The sequence below is a fragment of the Acanthochromis polyacanthus genome, chromosome 15 (assembly GCF_021347895.1).
Source record: "Acanthochromis polyacanthus isolate Apoly-LR-REF ecotype Palm Island chromosome 15, KAUST_Apoly_ChrSc, whole genome shotgun sequence".
Taxonomy (NCBI): Eukaryota; Metazoa; Chordata; class Actinopteri; family Pomacentridae; genus Acanthochromis; species Acanthochromis polyacanthus.
The window spans coordinates 34,388,436-34,407,472 of record NC_067127.1 but is presented as its reverse complement, the minus strand read 5'-3'; the positions used below and the strand labels follow the sequence as shown (position 1 = coordinate 34,407,472).

General features: G+C 42.8%; 1 protein-coding gene across 2 annotated transcripts in view; it reads right to left on the bottom strand.

The window, feature by feature from the left end:
- Positions 1 to 1,669: 1,669 nt before the first annotated feature.
- The window catches only part of stil (STIL centriolar assembly protein), a 30,523-nt gene continuing 13,155 nt past the window's right edge, over positions 1,670 to 19,037 (bottom strand). For both annotated transcript variants that reach the window (XM_022218073.2, XM_051960518.1), the window contains exons 11-16: positions 14,649 to 15,383; positions 11,087 to 11,186; positions 10,749 to 10,977; positions 9,104 to 9,194; positions 6,193 to 6,467; positions 1,670 to 3,383 (exon numbers count right to left, since the gene is read on the bottom strand). In XM_022218073.2, coding sequence (XP_022073765.2) covers positions 2,813 to 3,383; positions 6,193 to 6,467; positions 9,104 to 9,194; positions 10,749 to 10,977; positions 11,087 to 11,186; positions 14,649 to 15,383 — 2,001 coding nt within the window. In that variant the 3' untranslated portion in view covers positions 1,670 to 2,812. The remainder of the gene's footprint in view (positions 3,384 to 6,192; positions 6,468 to 9,103; positions 9,195 to 10,748; positions 10,978 to 11,086; positions 11,187 to 14,648; positions 15,384 to 19,037) is intronic.

Genomic DNA, 19,037 nt, shown 5'->3' with positions numbered 1-19,037 from the left:
CTAGCTGCTGCTGCCAACAGGAAAACAACCTCCCCTTGGTCTCACACTGACTCCCACTGATCAAAGATCAATAAGTGGACAGGAAGTAAGAACCACCATCACACAACACCAAACTGCTGCTGAGGGATAAAAATATGTTCTTACCACTGGTGGGGCAAAAACTCAGAATGTACTCACAGAATCAGAATTCAGAAAGGCAAATAAATGTTTATTTTTTGTAAATCATTGATTTCATATTAAATTCTAAGCAGGGTTATTTAATTTTTTTAAGTTAATTAAAATATTAATCTTAAAAAACAATTTAATTTAAAAAATAGAATTAAGTTTTTAAGGAATGCTATTTCATTTTGAACTTGGAGATATAAAATAAATACATTTCAGAAAGAAAGAAAGCGACCAACTGATTTGGTCGCCCTTATGTCATGTTATGCTCTGAACCATTGGACACGGACCTGAGGACCTCTCAGGGTGTCCTATGGGGTCTGGACCAGGACGCTGACAGTGGATCCTTTGGATACTGTGGGTTGTGTAACGGAGCCTCTGGGAATCAAACTTGTTCCACTGCATCCTGCTGATGCTTGATCAGAATGAGGTCTTGGAAGTTTGGAGGTCAAATCAGTTAGACGACTGTCATGTTCCCACAGATGCTCCTGATTGGCAGGCGTTTTTGCGACGTGGGGGGTGTATTTTTCTGTGGGGGTAGACCAGTGACATTTGCATGAGAGAGTTTATTTGTATGTCCAAGTGTCATCAACATGGATCCAAAATCCAAGGTTTTCCAGCAGAACATCACATAGAACAAATGAGATCGTTATTCACTTCACCTGTCAGTGGTCATACTGTTGTGGCGGATCGGTGTATGTATGTGTGTGTGTGCCCATGTTTTTGCTATATTGTGGGGACCAAATGTCCCCACAACTGTCGGAAAACTGAAAACTATGTCACTTGTGGGGACCTCATTTTGGTCCCCACAAGTTTAAACAGTGTTTTCTTGGCCATGTTGTTGTTACTGAAAAAAGTAAAAGTGCAAAAACGTTTCTTTAGGGTTAGGGTTTGGTTAAGGTTAGGGTAAGGGTTAGATATGAATGGGAGTCAATGGTATGTCCCCACAATGATAGCAAGACACACACACACGTGTGTGTGTGTACATCAAATCATTATTGCATTTAATTTTTTACCCTTGTACTTCTTAAGTCTTTAAACATTTTTAGGTGCTTGTGCACAGTAAAGTTTACATTTAAGACAGACGGGACAGATGGTTTGAGAGAAGTGAAGGAAGCCTTCTGTGTCATCAACAGAGGAGGGGGTTTATGACACCACTTAAACATCTATAACTCGGTAAAAGGTCTCTCTGCATAAAGTTTTACCATCAATAATATTCTGAGTCACTCCTGACTTGTCAGATTCACATTCTTTGTTTTAACCTGAATGTTTTTTCACAACATTCACACCTGGAGACAGGTGAGTCCTGGTCATTAATGGACCGTCAGTCGTGTGACCTGGAGTGACTATATATTCTGTAACTCCCCATTACTCAGAACTGAAGAAGCCTGGATGAAGGTGAAACGTCTTCAAGAACCTACAAGAGAAGTTCAGATGATTTCCATTGAAGCTCCTACAATTTAATTGATTTGGTCTTATTTTCTTGAAGTAAAAACTATCAAACGTGTTCATGTTCAGTAGTATTCTGTGTAATATAGTGAGTTGATTATCTCTGGGTTGTCAGCCTTTGAAGATGTCATCCTTCTAGAAATATTTTGGAGACAAAATGAACATATAAATACAAATAACTAGAAAGGGCAGACAGTCCTCGTGTGATTGGTCCCTTCAAGTGTTGAACAGTTCTAGCATCTGATTTAGGAACACTGCTCCCAGCTGATACATGGAACATGGAATACATGGAACATTTACAGAAGACAACTTATGTCTGAGCAGGATTTAGGAAGCTGTTATTAATAATTTTGTCATTTTTTTCTTACTCATTTGTTACATTTATTGTAAAAGTTGAGAATTAATAAGAAACTTGAAAAACCTCTTGTTGTAATTTAGTTGTCTAATAATTGTGCACACTTTTGTTTTCTTCTGAAAAAGACCAAAGTCACCTTTCCTTTGTTAAACATTCAGATTTGTGATTTTGGATGTTCAACAACAGAATGAAACCTGACTACAGGCTGCTTAACATGTTTCTATATTTACATATTCGGATTCATATATAGTTTAAACTTAGTGGCAAATTTTATTTCTGGAATCATAAATATAAAAACTGTGCAAAAGACATTTCACATACAAACAGGACATGAAGGATACTGAAAAACTAAATATTTCATAAGCACACACAAACGTCTGCTGAACTAAACGTGACAAACAGTAAAACCAGTGAGTCACCAACACACACACCAGGCTCCATCTAAAATGTAGCCGTTTTTAAAATCAGCTAGCCGGTTCCTGTTCAGACCTCTGTATGACAGATGATCCCTTTGACAAATGCTGACAGACTTCCAGTCAGAACCGGTGTGACCATAGAAATCTCGACCTGACCTGGTATCAACAGTTTTCACTCCAAACCTCTGAGGCACACCAGATCAGTAAACAGCAGTTTTTGAACTGGGCAGGCTGTTTTTCACCAAACCACCTGGCTGATGGCTGCTCCTTTTGAATGCATGCAGCAGATTTCCAGTAAAACCAGGACCTCTGTCAGAGCAGCAGGGTGTTTGTGCACCAAGTAATCTGGACAAAACTCCATCTAAAATGTAACAGTTTTTAAAAACTCCCTTTCCGTCCAGTGATGGGTTGGCTGTCTGGTGTTTTGGCATCAGAAGAGTTTTGGAAGCTGCCTCAAGCGGCTCAGGTCCAGGATGTTTCCTACTGATCCCTCTGTGTGATGGCTGCTGGTCCTGACTACATATGGATGCATGTTCTCTTTGCCACTCATGTTTGGTTTGGTGCTGCCTGCTAAAAGCTGCATTTTTGGCCGCAGGTCCCGGATCAGCTGACTCTGTGGAAGGACTTTTACATTCAGAGCTTCAGCCAGCGGGTGGCAGTCTGATGGCTCCTGAACTCTGATCTCCCTGTGCTCATCCTCCTCCTCCTCATCTTCATGTCCCTCCTCCTCCTCGATCAAGCCGTATTTCCTCATGTATTTCCTGGTGGCCAGCGACATGTTGCTAGGCGACAGTAGGTAGTCGTTGGAGGAGGAGGTGGAGCCACACTGGGGGATGTGTCCTCCCAGTGACAGCCGGCTAAGCTGAGAGTCGCTCAGGTAGCGCAGGGCGATGGCGTTGGCCTCCAGACTCAGATCCACGCTGCCTCCAGGGAACAGAGTCGACTGTTCAGGCATGCTCAGCCTGGAGAGGACCGCTGCTGGGTTGATGCTCGCCAGAGTGCTGACAAAAAACACACAAACAAAAACAGAGTTAGAGCACTGGCTGGATGGCATGCCACCTGACTCCACCTGTTCCTTTCATCTCAAGTTCTTCTTCAAAAGCGACACAAGTAGCTTCTCAACAAAGGAAAACTCATTTAGTCCAGACAGCAGCATCACTGCAGGAGCACCCTACTTCTCCCAACTCTGAAACCATGCCTCCATGGACTTGTTAGGCCTGTGAAAGACAATTTATGTCTGCAGGCTCACTAACTACACATGCCATGAGGAGAGACAGAACACGGAGATTCTCAGTCATCCACGCTTTTATAATTACAAAAAATAGTAATAATCACAATATGGTGCTTCAGCAACAGCTGCTGTGTGTTTGTGTGTTTTTTCTGTGTTCAATATGAGGGAAAACGTAATCGGCACAGCTCTGTTTCAGTATGAACAGTCGTGTCTGCATTCCGTCTATCAGTCTATAAGCAACAGATAGAAGATCTGAAAATGAAGCTAACTGCAGCCTGCAACGCAGGAAACGCTATAAAAACATATCCAGCTTTAGGTTCCATTGCCTGAAATGTCATTAATAAATGGCAGGTCAGAAAACTGTGGAAATACAGACAGGATCTGGCAAAGGATGAAAAGTTTCAGAGTTAGACTTTAGCATGAAAAGATTACATAAAAATGAATGTGTTTTACATGTAAGCTGATGTCGTTTTAAATATCTGCAGAGCAAATGAGTGCATTTGACAAGCATTGTATTTCATATCTGCCCGACATCGTAATAAGAGCAAGTAAAATAATGTGTTAATTCCACCAGAGGACAGGTCTGATGTTCTCTGTATTTGGTTGGAAACATTTGCATATATCTGCTATCAGCAGAAATTCATTGCAAAATACAGGGTGACACAAAAAAATGGGAACTTTTTAACAATCCAATAAAACCAAGAGTGGTGGAAGAAAAATATTTTATTCATAGTAATTGAAACCTTAAAACATGTCATTTAAGAAACAATGATGGTCTCCCATTTTTTAAAAATTATTTCCTGTAGATGGCGTCCTCCTGTACAAATCCATCCATTCTCTATACACCGCTTTATCCTCACTAGGGTCACGGGGGGTGCTGGAGTCGATCCCAGCTGACTCAGGCGAAGGCAGGGGACACCCTGGACAGGTCGCCAGTCTGTCACAGGACTACATATACAGACACACAATCACTCTCGCATTCACACCTACGGACAATTTAGAGTGATCAATTAACCTCAGCATATTTTTGGACTGTGGGAGGAAGCCGGAGTACCCAGAGAAAAGCCACGCATGCACAGGGAGAACATGCAAACTCCATGCAGAAAGATCCCAGGCCCACCCCGGGATCTTCTTGCTGCAAGGCGAAAGCGCTAACTACTACGCCACTGAGCAGCCCCCTCCTGTACAAATGCATTCTTGAAATCTAATCTAATCGTACAGGACGACACCATCTACAGGAAGTAATTTTTTTTTTTAAAAATGAAAATTCCATCATTGTTTCTTAAATGGCATGTTTTAAGGTTTCAATTACTATGAATAAAATATTTTTCTTCCACCACTCTTGGTTTTATTGGATTGTTAAAAAGTTTACATTTTTTTGCGTCACCCTGTATCTGTATGTCAAATACCAGCAAAAGAACAATAACGTGCATCTCTCCTTTAACGTGTAAGTTGATCTCTGGTGCCTGCTTTCCTACCAAATACAACCTTCATCTAACATGGAACCAGCTATGGTAACCTTCCCTGACCATGACAGAAATGTTTTCAGGGAGGCACACAGCGCTGCGTTTCTGAGCTGCACCGAGAAACAGCAGCAAAAACACAGAGTGGGCGTTAAACAGCACACATTACTTATATGAAGACTCACAGAAAACTGGATTTATGAACCTGTGAAAAATTCAACCCAAGTTACTGCCAGTCACTACGATAGCTGGACTGCAGGAAGAGTCCACATTGGTAGATCAGCACCTGCTTGGATCATAAAGTACATCTGAACCTTAATGAGATGTAGAACAAATAAAGCTGCATAATCAGTGCTGACTGTGTCTAAAGATTTTTTTAACTAGTATACCCAAAAGATAGCATCAAGCAGGAAAAAAAAGAGCAATGTCATATACGAAATACCATGCAACTCTTGCAATAGCACATACATCAGAGAGACAGAGAGAACATTTGACACAAGGAAAAAAGAATATCAGAAGGAATGCGAAAAGGAAACAGCAACACGACTCACAAGCTCTCAGAAAGAAAACGCACTACAGGAAAATCTCAAATCTGCAATATCAGACCACTGCAAAAGAAACAATCACGTTATGGACTGGGATGGGGCAAAAATCATCAGAACGGAAGACAAAAAACTCAAACGCTGGAGGAAGAAGGCCACGGAGAACAGGAGGCGTGCAAAGAGGGCCATGAACAGGGACGAGGGGGCTTCTGGGACACCATACTCCAGAAGAAATAGGACGGTGGGGGTTGCTGAAGGCCTGATGGGGTGGGCGGATCCGTTGGGCTCACCACGACATGCCATTACAGCGTGGGCGTGGTTGGCCCAGCGAATCTGGCAGTTCTACTGGGTGTGCTGCACATGCCGGCTGTCAAATTCTGCCGGTTGACACGTCACATGTTGTCAGTGAGACACTTCTGAAGAAGGCGAGAGCTTTCACTGAAACTGTCAAGGTAATCAACATCTTTCTATTCCCTTTATGTCTGAACAAAAGAACTCAAAACTATGACATGAATAAGAAGAAATGATGAACGTTTCTGAGATGTGTCTAAACAGTTTCAGGTGAGTTCAGTACCTGGCATTCTCCACAGCTTTGAGCCGGTTTTTGTCAAACTCTGTCAGATTTTCTTTGTCCACGTCGACTCCGAGCTGCTGCAGCTGTCTTAGAGTGGCACTGACCACAGGATCTCCTACTGGAGTCTGCTGCTGCTTCCTCCTGGTGGACAGAGAGGACTCAGAGGGTTGAGAGTATTGGGGGGGGTCGTAAACCACAGAGACACTCGTCCTCTGTGACTCCACTTCCTCTTCCTCTTTACTGTCTGACTCCTGGAGGCGACTGGTCAGCTGAGTCTGAGGACACGCAGAACAAAAGATAAGATGTTTGCACACAGCTGCATGCCCGTACATAAAACACACTGGTGCACAATCTCCGTGCACACATAACCCAGAGGAGACACGACCAGTGTACAACTGTCACCCAAGTGCAATGAGTACACACGACTCCTATACGTTAAAACATGCTGACCTGTGCTCAGTAAAGTGACGGCATATTAAAAGACAACAGAAAAAAAAGATGCAATGTCCAGAAAATCAATTACAGGCCTGCAAACTCCACTGACAAAGTTCTGAAACAGGCTTCAACACGAGCTGCCGCTGCTTTAAACAAACAAAGTTAAACTAATTCAGCTCACTTTGAAATGAGTTATACAGTGGTCCCTTGTCTATCGCGGGGTTACGTTCCAGACCGTCACGCAATAGACAAAAATCTGCGAAGTAGCGACCATACTATAACCCTTAAACATTGGTGGACTCACCCGTCTCCAGGGCTGTAGGTCAGGTGGCTTACAATTATTTTGTGTTTTTATGCTCATGTCTTTTGCTGTCTTCCATGCTAAACAGTTTTCTGCAGGTCTTACTCACCACTCAGCACAACAAACACGGACCGCGCTCTTACCGGTTCTCCCACTGTACCACAATTAAATCAGCTGTACCAAAAGCAATAAGAGTGCAGGAACAACATCTGGGACATGAGCAGGGCAATAAGCAAACACAAAACAATAAAATATCTGACTAAATAATCAATGAAATAAGATCCAAGGTACAACATAAATAAACCTCAAAATAATAAACAAAATAAAGTAAATGCAGACGAACACGATCATACACAAATAAAATGCTACATTATTTATTCTATTGTTACTCCGCCAATAATAAATACAGGAAAATATCTGTACCGCAAAATATCGTGATATAGCGAAACATCCGTGGTTTTAGGTGCCGTCCACACGAAGACGAAACGCTGAACAGTTTAAAAAACGATCGCCGTAAAGACGAAGGCGTCTCAGAAAATCTATGCGTCTACACCAGGGGTCGGCAACCCACGGCTCCGGAGCCGCATGCAGCTCTTTCAGCCCTCTGTTGTGGCTCCCTGTAACTTTGGAAAATAAATTGTTCTGCCTTTCAGGCACGTTTCCATTCATTTTAATATAGAGAGTTTCATTGTGAAATTACCGCTCTACACCGGATGTGCTGCGGTTTTCCCCTGGGACATGAGAGCACAAAGTTGATGCAGAGAAGATGGAGAAACAACGCCTGTAGTTTCACATCGTTTTGTACTCAAGAATGGCAAGCCTGTATATTAAAGCTCCACTCCAAGAAAGACACGTCTTGTCTTTGAGTCAAAAGTACTCATGAGTACTAAGGTAAACTACGGATAATGGTCTTGCTCAGTATCTACTCTTTGATAAGGTAATACACGTTACTCGCAAGAACACGCCCAGCATCCAGGCAGCAGGTCAGAGAGTCAGAGGAGTGTCGTCTTGGACAATAGGGCAGTGACTTACCAGAGAAAAGTTATTAGCTTAAGATAAATAGATTTTACAAGTTAAATAGACATTCGCAAAATATTGATTTCCAGCTAACATTACGTAACATATGAGGTCCAGGAGCAAAAATGACATTAACCAGGTAAGATAAATATTAGTGGAAGGACACAATTAAAAAAATGAATCTATCTAATTAGAGGCTTTGTAATTAATTAATCACGACTGATTAACAAGGGCATAGAGGTAAAAAAGCGATATATGCAGTGTTGTCTTCATTTTAAATGCCAAAAGGATTTTGCGGCTCCCGGTGTTTTCTTTTCTGTGGGAAACGGGTCGAAATGGCTCTTTGAGTGTTAAAGCTTGCCGACCCCTGACCTACACGAATGCACTCGATATGCATGGAAACGCTGTAAAACACATGCCAGACCTCTCGGGGCACTGTAACGATATGACGGAAACATGTGCAAACAGAAGGAAAAAAAACTGTGGGCATGCGCACTTGCGGCAAAAGTTGTAAACAGAGAGCTTCATCAGCACATTTGCTACACTGTACGCCGCCATTGTTGTTGTCGTGGCCACGTGTGACGCATGCGTGTCAATGAAGATATGAGACTATGACGCAAGCGTTTCTGAAAAGCAGCGGATCGCCCGTACACACGGAGCTGCGTATACGGCATTTCAAAATCTTTCCACTCTGGAACCCGTTTTCAAAAATGATTGTTTACAGACCCCCAAAACGCCGTCTTCGTGGGGATGATATGCAGATTCGGCAAGAAACTTATGCGTTTGGACCTCGTTTCGTCTTCGTGTGGACGGGGCTTTAAATGCCTTTTGAAATCCACAATACAGTAAGACCGTGAGAAGTGAACCGCGATATGGCGAGGGACCACTGTATTTCAGAAGCTGAGGTAAACAGCAGTACTTCAAGTTACAGGAACTGAAATCAACTTCAAAACATCATGAGGTCAGACATGGTCCGGATTAAATTAAATATAACTCAAAATTTGACTTATAATATCTGCAGTGGAGCACTTCATGAATGGTATGTATTTTTTATCTTCAGTGTGTGATTCAGTGTGTTGGTGGAGAGGAGGAATCACCATGCTGTAACTCTGAGGTGTCCCTCCACCATCTATCAGTCTACTGTGTGTGTTGTGTTACCATGAGGTTGTGGTAGAAACTCTGCTGCTCCTCTGCAGGTCTGTACATGCTGACACTTTCTCCCAGAACTGGACTCTGCACACCACTGATGCTGAGCAGAACATGAAGGATAAAAGACGTATGTTAGAGTGAAACCTGATCGACATGAAGTAAACAGCTGTCTAACTTCCTGACAGAGTTGAATTAGTTAAGACTGTTTTAACAGCACACACAAAGCATTTCAACACCAGTTTAAGGATCAAATCATTAACTTGACAAAAGATAGGAATAATAAAAAAAAATGGAGATAATTGTTAACTGTGTCCAAACAGTTAATGACATTTATATGATGTTTCTGTCACTACTTCACAGCAGTATATATGAATATCACCCGAAATGACAAGTCCATTAATGCAGGGTTTTTTAACCACATGTACATAAAACTTTTGATCATCTCAATACAAATTCAGTGCTCTGCTGGGTCCTGGTATTATTGTGGATGTTTGTTTGGCAGCTAGCACCCATCTAAACACTGCTGCAGACCAACATCACCCTGACAATGCAATGGCCTTCTCCCACAGTAGCAGCTTCCCCCAGCAGGACAATGTGCCCCACCACACACCACACCACAAAAACCTGCTCCAAAACATCTCTAGAAACACAACAGAGGTCGACGCCCAAGGTGCTGACCCAGGCCTCGAACTCTCCAGATCTCAGTCCAATCAATGCGACTGAACAAGACTGATCACTGAGGCGCCACTCCACAACCCACATGGTCCACTGCCAGACATCTCAGGATCCCCAGCAGTGGTGTGTCCTGAGGGTTCACAGCTGTTTTAGTGGCAGGATGGGGATCTACACAAATATTTAGCAGGTAGATTTAATGTTGTGGCGGACTAGTGTATGTCGATTCTGCCCCTCATTGTATGATTTTTTTCTATAACATCCACCAGACTTGTATAAAATAACAGTGTGTTATGGGATATCATCATCATCATTGCACACTATTTGTAGCACAAAGTGCAGCTATGTTTCTGTCTTTAAGAATAGAACACTAAAAGACTATTTTAGGTAAATGTATTTTGCACTTTGTTTGAGTGTGTGTGTCTCTTTCTAATTGACAAAAGAAAGACAACACAGAAACTACTAGAATTATTGTTACTGATGAACAGGAAAATATTTGTCCTTTATAATAATAGGTGATTTATTTTTTTGGATTTTCTTATTTTAAAATATTATTGACATTTGGAAAAGACTATTTTCAAGGCTCTAATACCATTTGGAATATTTTTCACAAAAATCTCTTTACTTTGGCTGCACCGTGGAGTGGTGGTTAGCATATTCGGGTACCAAAATTAATATCCGGATACCGCCGCAGCGAACAAAGATTTGGGATATTCGGGTCCAGCCCTAGTAGGGTGTCCCCTGCCTTCGCCCCAAGTCAGCTGGAATAGAGTCCAGCACCCCCCGTGACCCCTAATGAGGACTGAGCAGCGTATGGATGGATCTCTTTATTTGTTTGTGTTTTCCATCTGGACACCAATACTTCCTGTCACATATTTGTTTTCACTCGCATTCTCATACATATTCACATAAGCATGCACTCCTGTTTACAGCGAGCATGAAAGGTAATGAAACTGAACTCAGATTAAGTGTCACAACTTACCTGTGTTTACCAAATGAGGGGAAGGCAGCCGTCTGACCTCTGATGTCACTATCATCAGCCCCACCCACAGGTCTGTTGGCAGACAGGCCATGAGAAGAGACCGAAGGGCTGGAGGTGGTTGAAGACGGCCTTTTGGGTGAGGAGAGGGGGCTGGGAGAAGAGTGAGGAGAAGCCTGTACCTCCTCCTGAGAAAGAGGCTGTACTGGATCCCCCCAGAACAAACTGGCACCTGAAAGACGTGATGAGCGTATGAGTGATGTGGAAACACCGTGAGGACATTACAGCTGTGTGATTGTGTCTGGTGAGCTGCAGGGAAACAGTGAACCGTCTCATCTCACCTGTACCCACAGCAATGCTAGCTGTGCTCCGAGGTGTCTGAGTGTCTGCCTGTCTGCTAGAGGACTGAAGCTTCCCCTGAGCCTCCAGCAGCATCTGGACCTATGGATCATTAGAAAACAGTCAGTGCAGTGAGGATGCAGAGAATCCTGAAAGATTAAACTGCTCTTAATGAAAATGTGCTGCACAGCTACATATAAGCCCCTTTAAGGACCGTACCAACAGTTTCGGCAGTAGGTTCTGAGGTTCCATGTGTTTTGTAATACCAGTCACAAGTCCCAGTCTGAGCATGGAGCAGCTGGATTTTATTGCTGGCTTGAAGCCGAGTGTATCAGGAAACTGAAGCGAGTACATGAAATATTTGTTCTGTTTGAAATCTGAATATTAACATACTAGTTAAAATCAGAACATTGGATTAAACTGACATGGTTGTAGATGGAGCCTTACATGTTAGAATTCATTTCACAGCACTGGAACAGTTTTTTCTAATGACTTTGGCTCTATGTTTACTGCTCTGTTTGAAGCAGTTTGTGAACATTAGTTGAAAAAGTCAACCAGAAATATTATTTTAGGTCTGCAACTATCAATTATCTTAATAATCAAGCATTCTATTGATTGTTCTGCCAATTAAACAGGTAATCGGATTCCACGTTTGGTAGTAAACGTGCTGTGCAACAGAAATGACTGGGTGGGTGGAACACAGGTGGGCATGCGCGCCGTTTCCTGCATATATAGTGCAGTACAGGAGCATTCAACTAAAATTCTAAGAGGTCCAGTCAGAGAAAACGTATTAAAGCAAAGTTCCAGGCCACAATGCCTAACTTGAGTTAGTGTAGTATGTGTTGATGTAGCCTAGTTATTGTATCAGCGTCTACATGTAACCAACAACTGACTGCCAAATAAGAGAAAAAAAAAATCAGTATGATTCAAAAACATTTTGACAATATTTACTGTTACTTAACATGTAAGTATACCAATATACAAGGCTGTAGATCTGTACAATGTTCCTCTAAGTAAAAGGAGGACTGCATTTAAAAATAACAGAAAAGAAATAAAATAGCTTTTAAAAAACTGTGAATCTTATAATAAAGTTCAGAGCTTCAGAAAAATAAAGTTCAGTCACAGCTTTTCCCCTTTTTCTTTAACTGTCTCAACCAACTTTACAATATATCTGAACAGATCTTAAATCAGTTTCCCTTTCTTTCTGCTGTTCTATGTTCAGCTTGTCCAGCCAGGATTTGAAATGTCAGCAAGAATGGAGTCAGGGCCATTCTTAGGCACATGTGGAAGAGCTCACTTAGAACTGGAATGATGTTTAGTCTGAATCATGTATGAGGAGGTCTGGAGTGGCAGAGAAGTATGTTAGAGTGGTGCAGGACATGTATGAGGACTGTAAGACAGTGGTGAGGTGTGCTGTAAGTGTGACAGAGGAGTTCAAGGTGGAGGTGGGACTACATCAGGGATCAGCTCTGAGCCCCTTCTTGTTTGCTATGGAGATGGACAGGATGACAGACGAGGTTAGACAGGAGTCTCCATGGACTATGATGTTTGCAGATGACATTGTGATCTGTAGTGAGAGCAGGGAACAGGTGGAGGAGAAGCTAGAGGCATGGAGGTTTGCCCTGGAAAGGAGAGGAATGAAGGTTAGCCGCAGCAAGACGGAGTATCTGTGTGTGAACGAGAGGGACCCAAGTGGAAGAGTGAGGTTACAGGGAGAAGAGATCAAGAAGGTGGATGATTTTAAGTACTTAGGGTCAACAGTACAGAGCAATGGAGAGTGTGGAAAAGAGGTGAAGAAGCGTGTACAGGCAGGCTGGAACGGCTGGAGAAAAGTGTCAGGTGTGATGTGTGATAGAAGAGTTTCAGCTAAAATGAAAGGAAAGGTTTACAAAACTGTGGTGAGACCAGCCATGTTGTTTGGTCTGGAGACAGTGTCCCTGAGGAAAAGACAGGAGGCAGAGCTGGAGGTAGCAGAACTGAAGATGCTGAGGTTCTCTTTGGGAGTGACCAGGATGGATAGGATCAGGAATGAGTACATCAGAGGGACAGCACATGTTAGAGGCTTTGGAGATAAAGTCAGAGAGGCCAGACTGAGATGGTTCGGACATGTCCAGAGGAGAGAGAGTGAATATATTGGTAGAAGGATGCTGAGTTTCCCACTGCCAGGCAGGAGGCCTAGAGGAAGACCAAAGAGGAGGTTTATGGATGTGGTTAAAGAGGACATGAAGGTAGTTGGTGTGAGAGAAGAGGATGCAGAAGACAGGGTTAGATGGAGGCAATTGATTCGCTGTGGCGACCCCTGAAGGGAAAAGCCGAAAGGAAAAGAAGAAGAAGTTTAGTCTGAATCATATTCATGGTTAAACTCACATGCAGTTGGTCTGTGTGCTTCCAGAGCGCTGGACTATGAAATGAGATTAGTGGCCCAGCAGGCATGTTCAGGACGGACAAAACAAGATATTTTCAAATATAATCTTAGATATTTCTTTAGAACATTCTGATGTGGGTTTTGATCATAAAGGAAAATACTAGCCCTGCAACAGACTGGTGACCTGTCCAGGGTGTCCCCTGCCTTCGCCCGAGTCAGCTGGGATAGGCTCCCCCCCGCGACCCTAGTGAGGATAAAGCGGTGTATAGAGAATGGATGAATGGAAAGTACTAGATTGATCTTTTGTTTTGTGTCTTTGTAATATTTTGTCGTTTATATTGTTTTTGTCTGACTTGTCGTTTGTCTCATGTTTTTGTGTCTTTTTCGTCTCGCTTGTGTTTTCTCATTTTTTGTTGCTTTGTAACTTTGTTGTCTAATTTTTTGTCTCTTGTTTTGCTTCGTGTCGTTTATCTCATTTTTTGTCATTTGGTTTCTCGCTTTTGGCATTTTGAGTCTTGTTTTTGTTAGTTTGCGTATCATTTTTGTCCTATTTTTGTTTTTTTGTCTGACTTTTGTTGTTTCTTTCATGTTTTGTCATTTTGTGTTCCCTTTTTGTCTGGCTGATGTATTTTTGTCTTCCTATGTTTTGCTTCATTCGTTGTTGTGTCATTTTTGACATTTTGTGTCTTGTTTATGCGTTTGTCCATTTTTTGTGGCTTTGTAATTTTTTTATCTCTTATTTCCAGGTTGTTCGTGATGTTTTTTTAATAAGACAACTCCTTAAATGTGAACATTTGCAGAATGTACTTTTTTGCACTAAAACAAAGGAAACATTTGGAGTTGTGGTTATTTATAGGTTAATATACTGTGATTTTACTGGTCCGGCCCTCCTGAGATCAAATGGGACTAAAATGAGTTCGACACGACTGGTTTAGAGCAATTGATTAAATGATTAATTAAGGATATAATTTGGAGCTTAATCCATAACAAAAATGATTGTAAGCTGCAGCCTTATTCCAAAAGACGTACAGTAAAAACAAAATACGACCACAGCTGCAATAAATCAGACAATGCACAACGTCCTCTTAACGTTCTCAGACATGTTGTTTCCACTGATGTGAGGACAAGATCATAAAAAGACACCTATTTTTATGTGAACTGTTCCTTTACTACTTGTACCAATGGTTAAAGAGTGTTACCTGAGCCTGAAGGAGGCGTAGCTGGTGGTCCTGGTGGAGTAGCAGCTGGTAAGTGTCTGACATTCCTACTCCTCCCATTTGATCACTGCACTGATTCACATAGGAGGGACGGGGAAGCCAGGGAGGAGACACAGGGTTTGCTCCTGCTAGACATGAGGGGTGAGGAGTGAGGGAGTCAGCACACCACAGGGGAGGAGGAGGGTGGCTGCAGGGACAGAAAGGAGAGGGGCTGGGGGGAGGAGGAGTATGGCGGTGGGTGGAGGAGGATGGAGGGGAAGTATGATGAAGGGCAGGAGGAGGAGTATGGAGACTAACGGGTGGAACGACGGGTTGGTGGGCAGAGCCAGGAGGAGCAGAAGGAGTAGCTGGATGGCTGCTGGGTGAAGTAGTGCTCTGATGCGAGGCAGGTGGAGCAGCAGCAGGGAGGAGCCCTGGGGAGGAGGAGATGGTGGTGCAGTCATAGGTGTGGTTGGAGCAGCAGGTGCAGGGCTGCTGCAGGTTGGAGTTGGGGGTGCTGTGGAGGTGAGGAGGAGGATGGAGGGGGGCAGGAGGATGATGAGTGGGTCTCGGTGCTGAAGAGGAGGCGGTGGTGGGTTCACTTGGAGAAGCAGACGTCCTGGAAGCTGAAGAAGACCTGCGGACGTAGCCAGAGTCCTGTCCAGCGTTGTGACTAGAGGTGAAGCTGCCGTCAATCAGCAAAGAGAGTTCAGGAACAGACGGCTGAACTCTGCGAGTCTGAAACGACAAACAGCCATCGACATGACAGGCGACATGTGCACTCACACCTTCTTTCATCAGAGGAACATCTAGAAAGGGAATTTAGAGCCCTATTCATGCAAGAGGACTGTCACAAATGAGGCCTTCACTCATCTGTTGGAACACAGCTACACAATTTCCAGTCTTTGAAGCACTGAACAACCTTGGTAGATCTCAGCTGCCTGCCATTGAAATGCGCAGTACAAAAGTTAAACAGCCAGAATGAAGTGAACATTTTGATCTGACCACAAGATGGTGCTGCAATGTGTGGAACAAAGAGACAACACTGCAGCTGACAGGACGGCTTGACTTGCGTAAAGTTGAAAAACGAAAAAAAAGGTCAACAGACAAAAAGTTCATCACATTAGCAAGTCTGTGTGTGACAATGTGTATTAATCACAAGACACACTCTAGCCCAAAAAGTATTTTCCCAGACAAACAATCAGAGAGAAAGCAGCAGCGGTTAAATGCATTTTTTTGAGCAATCCAAATCTGCAAAATGCCTCAAACTTGACCATTTAGTCCAACAACATTTAGAAAGACAGAAGAGCTGCAAGATTCTCAGTTTCACATGTCGTCGATGGGCTTGACTGAGAAGGTCGCTGATGAGCACGCTGTATTAGCCCAAAATTGCAGAGGTATACAGAAAATCTGTTTATATCATGGAGGAAACATGGAAACTATTTTTCAGTGTCGGTGATACGTTCATATCACGTTTAATTACCATGTTTACCATAAATATGCACATGAAATGGGTCTGCACAGTGGTGTAGTGGTTGCAGCAAGAAGATCCCTGGTTTGATTCCCGGGGTGGGCCTGGGATCTTTCTGCATGGAGTTTGCATGTTCTCCCTGTGCATGCGTGGGTTTTCTCTGGGTACTCCGGCTTCCTCCCACAGTCCAAAAATATGCTGAGGTTAACTGATTATTAAATTGCCCGTAGGTGTGAATGTGAGTGTGATTGTTTGTCTGTATATGTAGCCCTGTGACAGACTGGTGACCTGTCCAGTGTGCCCCCTGCCTTCGCCCGAGTCAGCTGGGATAGACTCCAGCCCCCCCGCGACCCTAGTGAGGATAAAGCGGTGTATAGAGAATGGATGGATGGTATAAAAAGTTCAATATTTGTGATCAGATATTGCTCAAATTGAAAACTGTGTATTCTAGACTCGTTACACATACATTGAAATATTTCAAGCCTTTATTCATTTTAACTTTGATGATAACAGCTTGTAGCCTCCACCCCCACCCCCAAAATCAATCTGAAAATATTAGAACATTTCCCAGGGGGCCACAGAGATGTCAATCAAGAACCCTTAGACAATTCACAGAGTTCTAAGAGGAGATAACTGCAGTGCACACTTGAGAAGATGGTCAAGAAAAGTAGATTCAAGAATTTGGGAGAGATTCACAAGCAGTGGACTGAGGCTGGAGCCAGAACATTCAGATCCACCAAGCACAGACGTGTCCAGGAAACGGGCTTGATATTGTCAAGCCACTCCTGAACACCCAATGTATCTTACCTGGGTTCAGCAGAGAAAGAACTGGACTGTTGCTAAGTGGTCAAAAGCCCTCTTTTCAGAAGAAAGTAAATGTTGCATTTCTTTTGGAAATCAAGGTCCCAGAGTTCAAAGTTGCTTGAAATCAGATTGAAGTTTCCACTAACAGTGATGATTTGGGATCCCATGTCATCTGCTGGTGTTGGTCCACTTTGTATAATCAAGTCTAAAATGAACACAGCCATCAAACAGCAGATTTTGGAGCTCTACATGCTTGTGTCTGCTGAAGAGCTTTTCAGAGATGCAGATTTTGTCTTCCAGCAGGACCTGGCATCTCCTCACACGGCCAAAAACCACTCAGAAATGCAGTGCTAGTTTGGCCAGCCAATTCACCAGATCTGAACCCCACAGAGAATCTGTGGTGTGTTGTCAGGAGGAGAATGGGACGTACCAGACCCAAAGATAAAGATCTGAAGGCAGATATTAAGGCCAGCAGTGCCCCAGACTGATGCCCTCCATTTTACATCACAGTGCTGCAGTAAATTAAGCAACAGGAAACCAGACGAAATGTTGACAGATCATACCTGAACACTTTTCATATTTTGGGAATTTCTGCATTCTAAATCCTTTTGATCTTGTGAAATATTCTAATATTTTGATCGATTTTGAAGAAGTTTCATGAACTGCATCTGTCATCAAAATTAAAACAAAGGACTGAAATATTTCAGTTTATGTGTAATGAGTCTAGAAGATCTAATTTTTCCTTTGAGCAATGTCTGATGAAAAAAATGTAACTTTTTCCAGCATATTCTAATTATGAGATTGACCTGAACTTCTTATTTTATATCAAGCTTCTAGTGATATTGCCTCTTCTGCGTCATTTCAACGTGTGGCTGTACTGTGTAAAAGATCTGAGTCCAAACTGTGAGTATGAAACTGTTCTGCAGTCTTTTATTCACAGTACTACTTTATAGCACACATTCAAGCTAAGTTTTTAAAAAGTCACCTTTTACACTACAGGTTGAGGACTCAGTGTCCCTGACATCAATATCGTAATGGTTCAGAAAACATGATTCACAGTCTAATCAAGAGTTGAGCGAAGATTAAACTAAAGAAGAACTTATAGCACATAATCCACACCCCACAGAAACATCAACATCAGTTCACCACTGGTCTGTCTGACTGGAGGTAGTTGACCGATCATTTTAGTTTAGCATTCTCCATTCCGCTGTCTGCGTGTTACAGTTGGTTCACACGACAGGAAACAACAAGAAGCTCCAGGCTAACCTAACAAATTGAAAAAGAAACTGAAAGTTTTGCCGAGGGTTTGGATCAGCACTCAGCTTTGCTAGTTTTTTTTTTTTTTTGGTGGATAATCCATTCATTCACAGCTCTTCTCCGACTGCGTGCAAATGTTTTACCACGACAATTCCACTGTCACTATGTTGAGTGAACACCGACATTGCGTCCTTCAGTTAGCTCGGGCAATAATGACTGCCACTGGTTTAAAAAATACAAACCGCTTCTGTAACTATCGGAACTAACAGATCAACACATGCCAACTAGTCACTTCACTAATTCTCCAAATCCTTGCTGGCTCCATCTATCCATCCATTATCTATAGACTGCCTAATCCTTATTAGGGTCGCGGGGGGCTGAAGTCTCTCTCTGGACAAGTCAGAGTTAACAATTAATCTCAGCATGATTTTGGACTGTGGGAGGAAGCCGGAGAACCTGGCAAAAACCCACGCCTGCACAGGGAGAACATGCAAACTTCATGCAGAAAGATCCCAGGAAGGTCGGGACATGAACCGCTAGCTGCAAGATGACACTGCTAACCACTGAGCTTTTGTGCAGCCTCATTAGAAATTCTTCATATTAATCAACTTACAAAGTTCTAACAATAATCTTGTTTAAGGCACATGCAAGAAGAGCTGCAAAAAATCACTCTGTAGGAACTGGAAGAATTTAGGTACCTCACTGTTCATCTTCTTTTGGCATCTGAAAAAAGCATTTGGACCCAGAAATGGCTATTACATCAGGCCTAAGGGAATAAAGTCACAACTATGTGTGTTTTTGTCCAGCAGGCAGCACCAGGCCCAGATTGGGTCCCAGCTCAGGAACTTCCATTTGCCTTG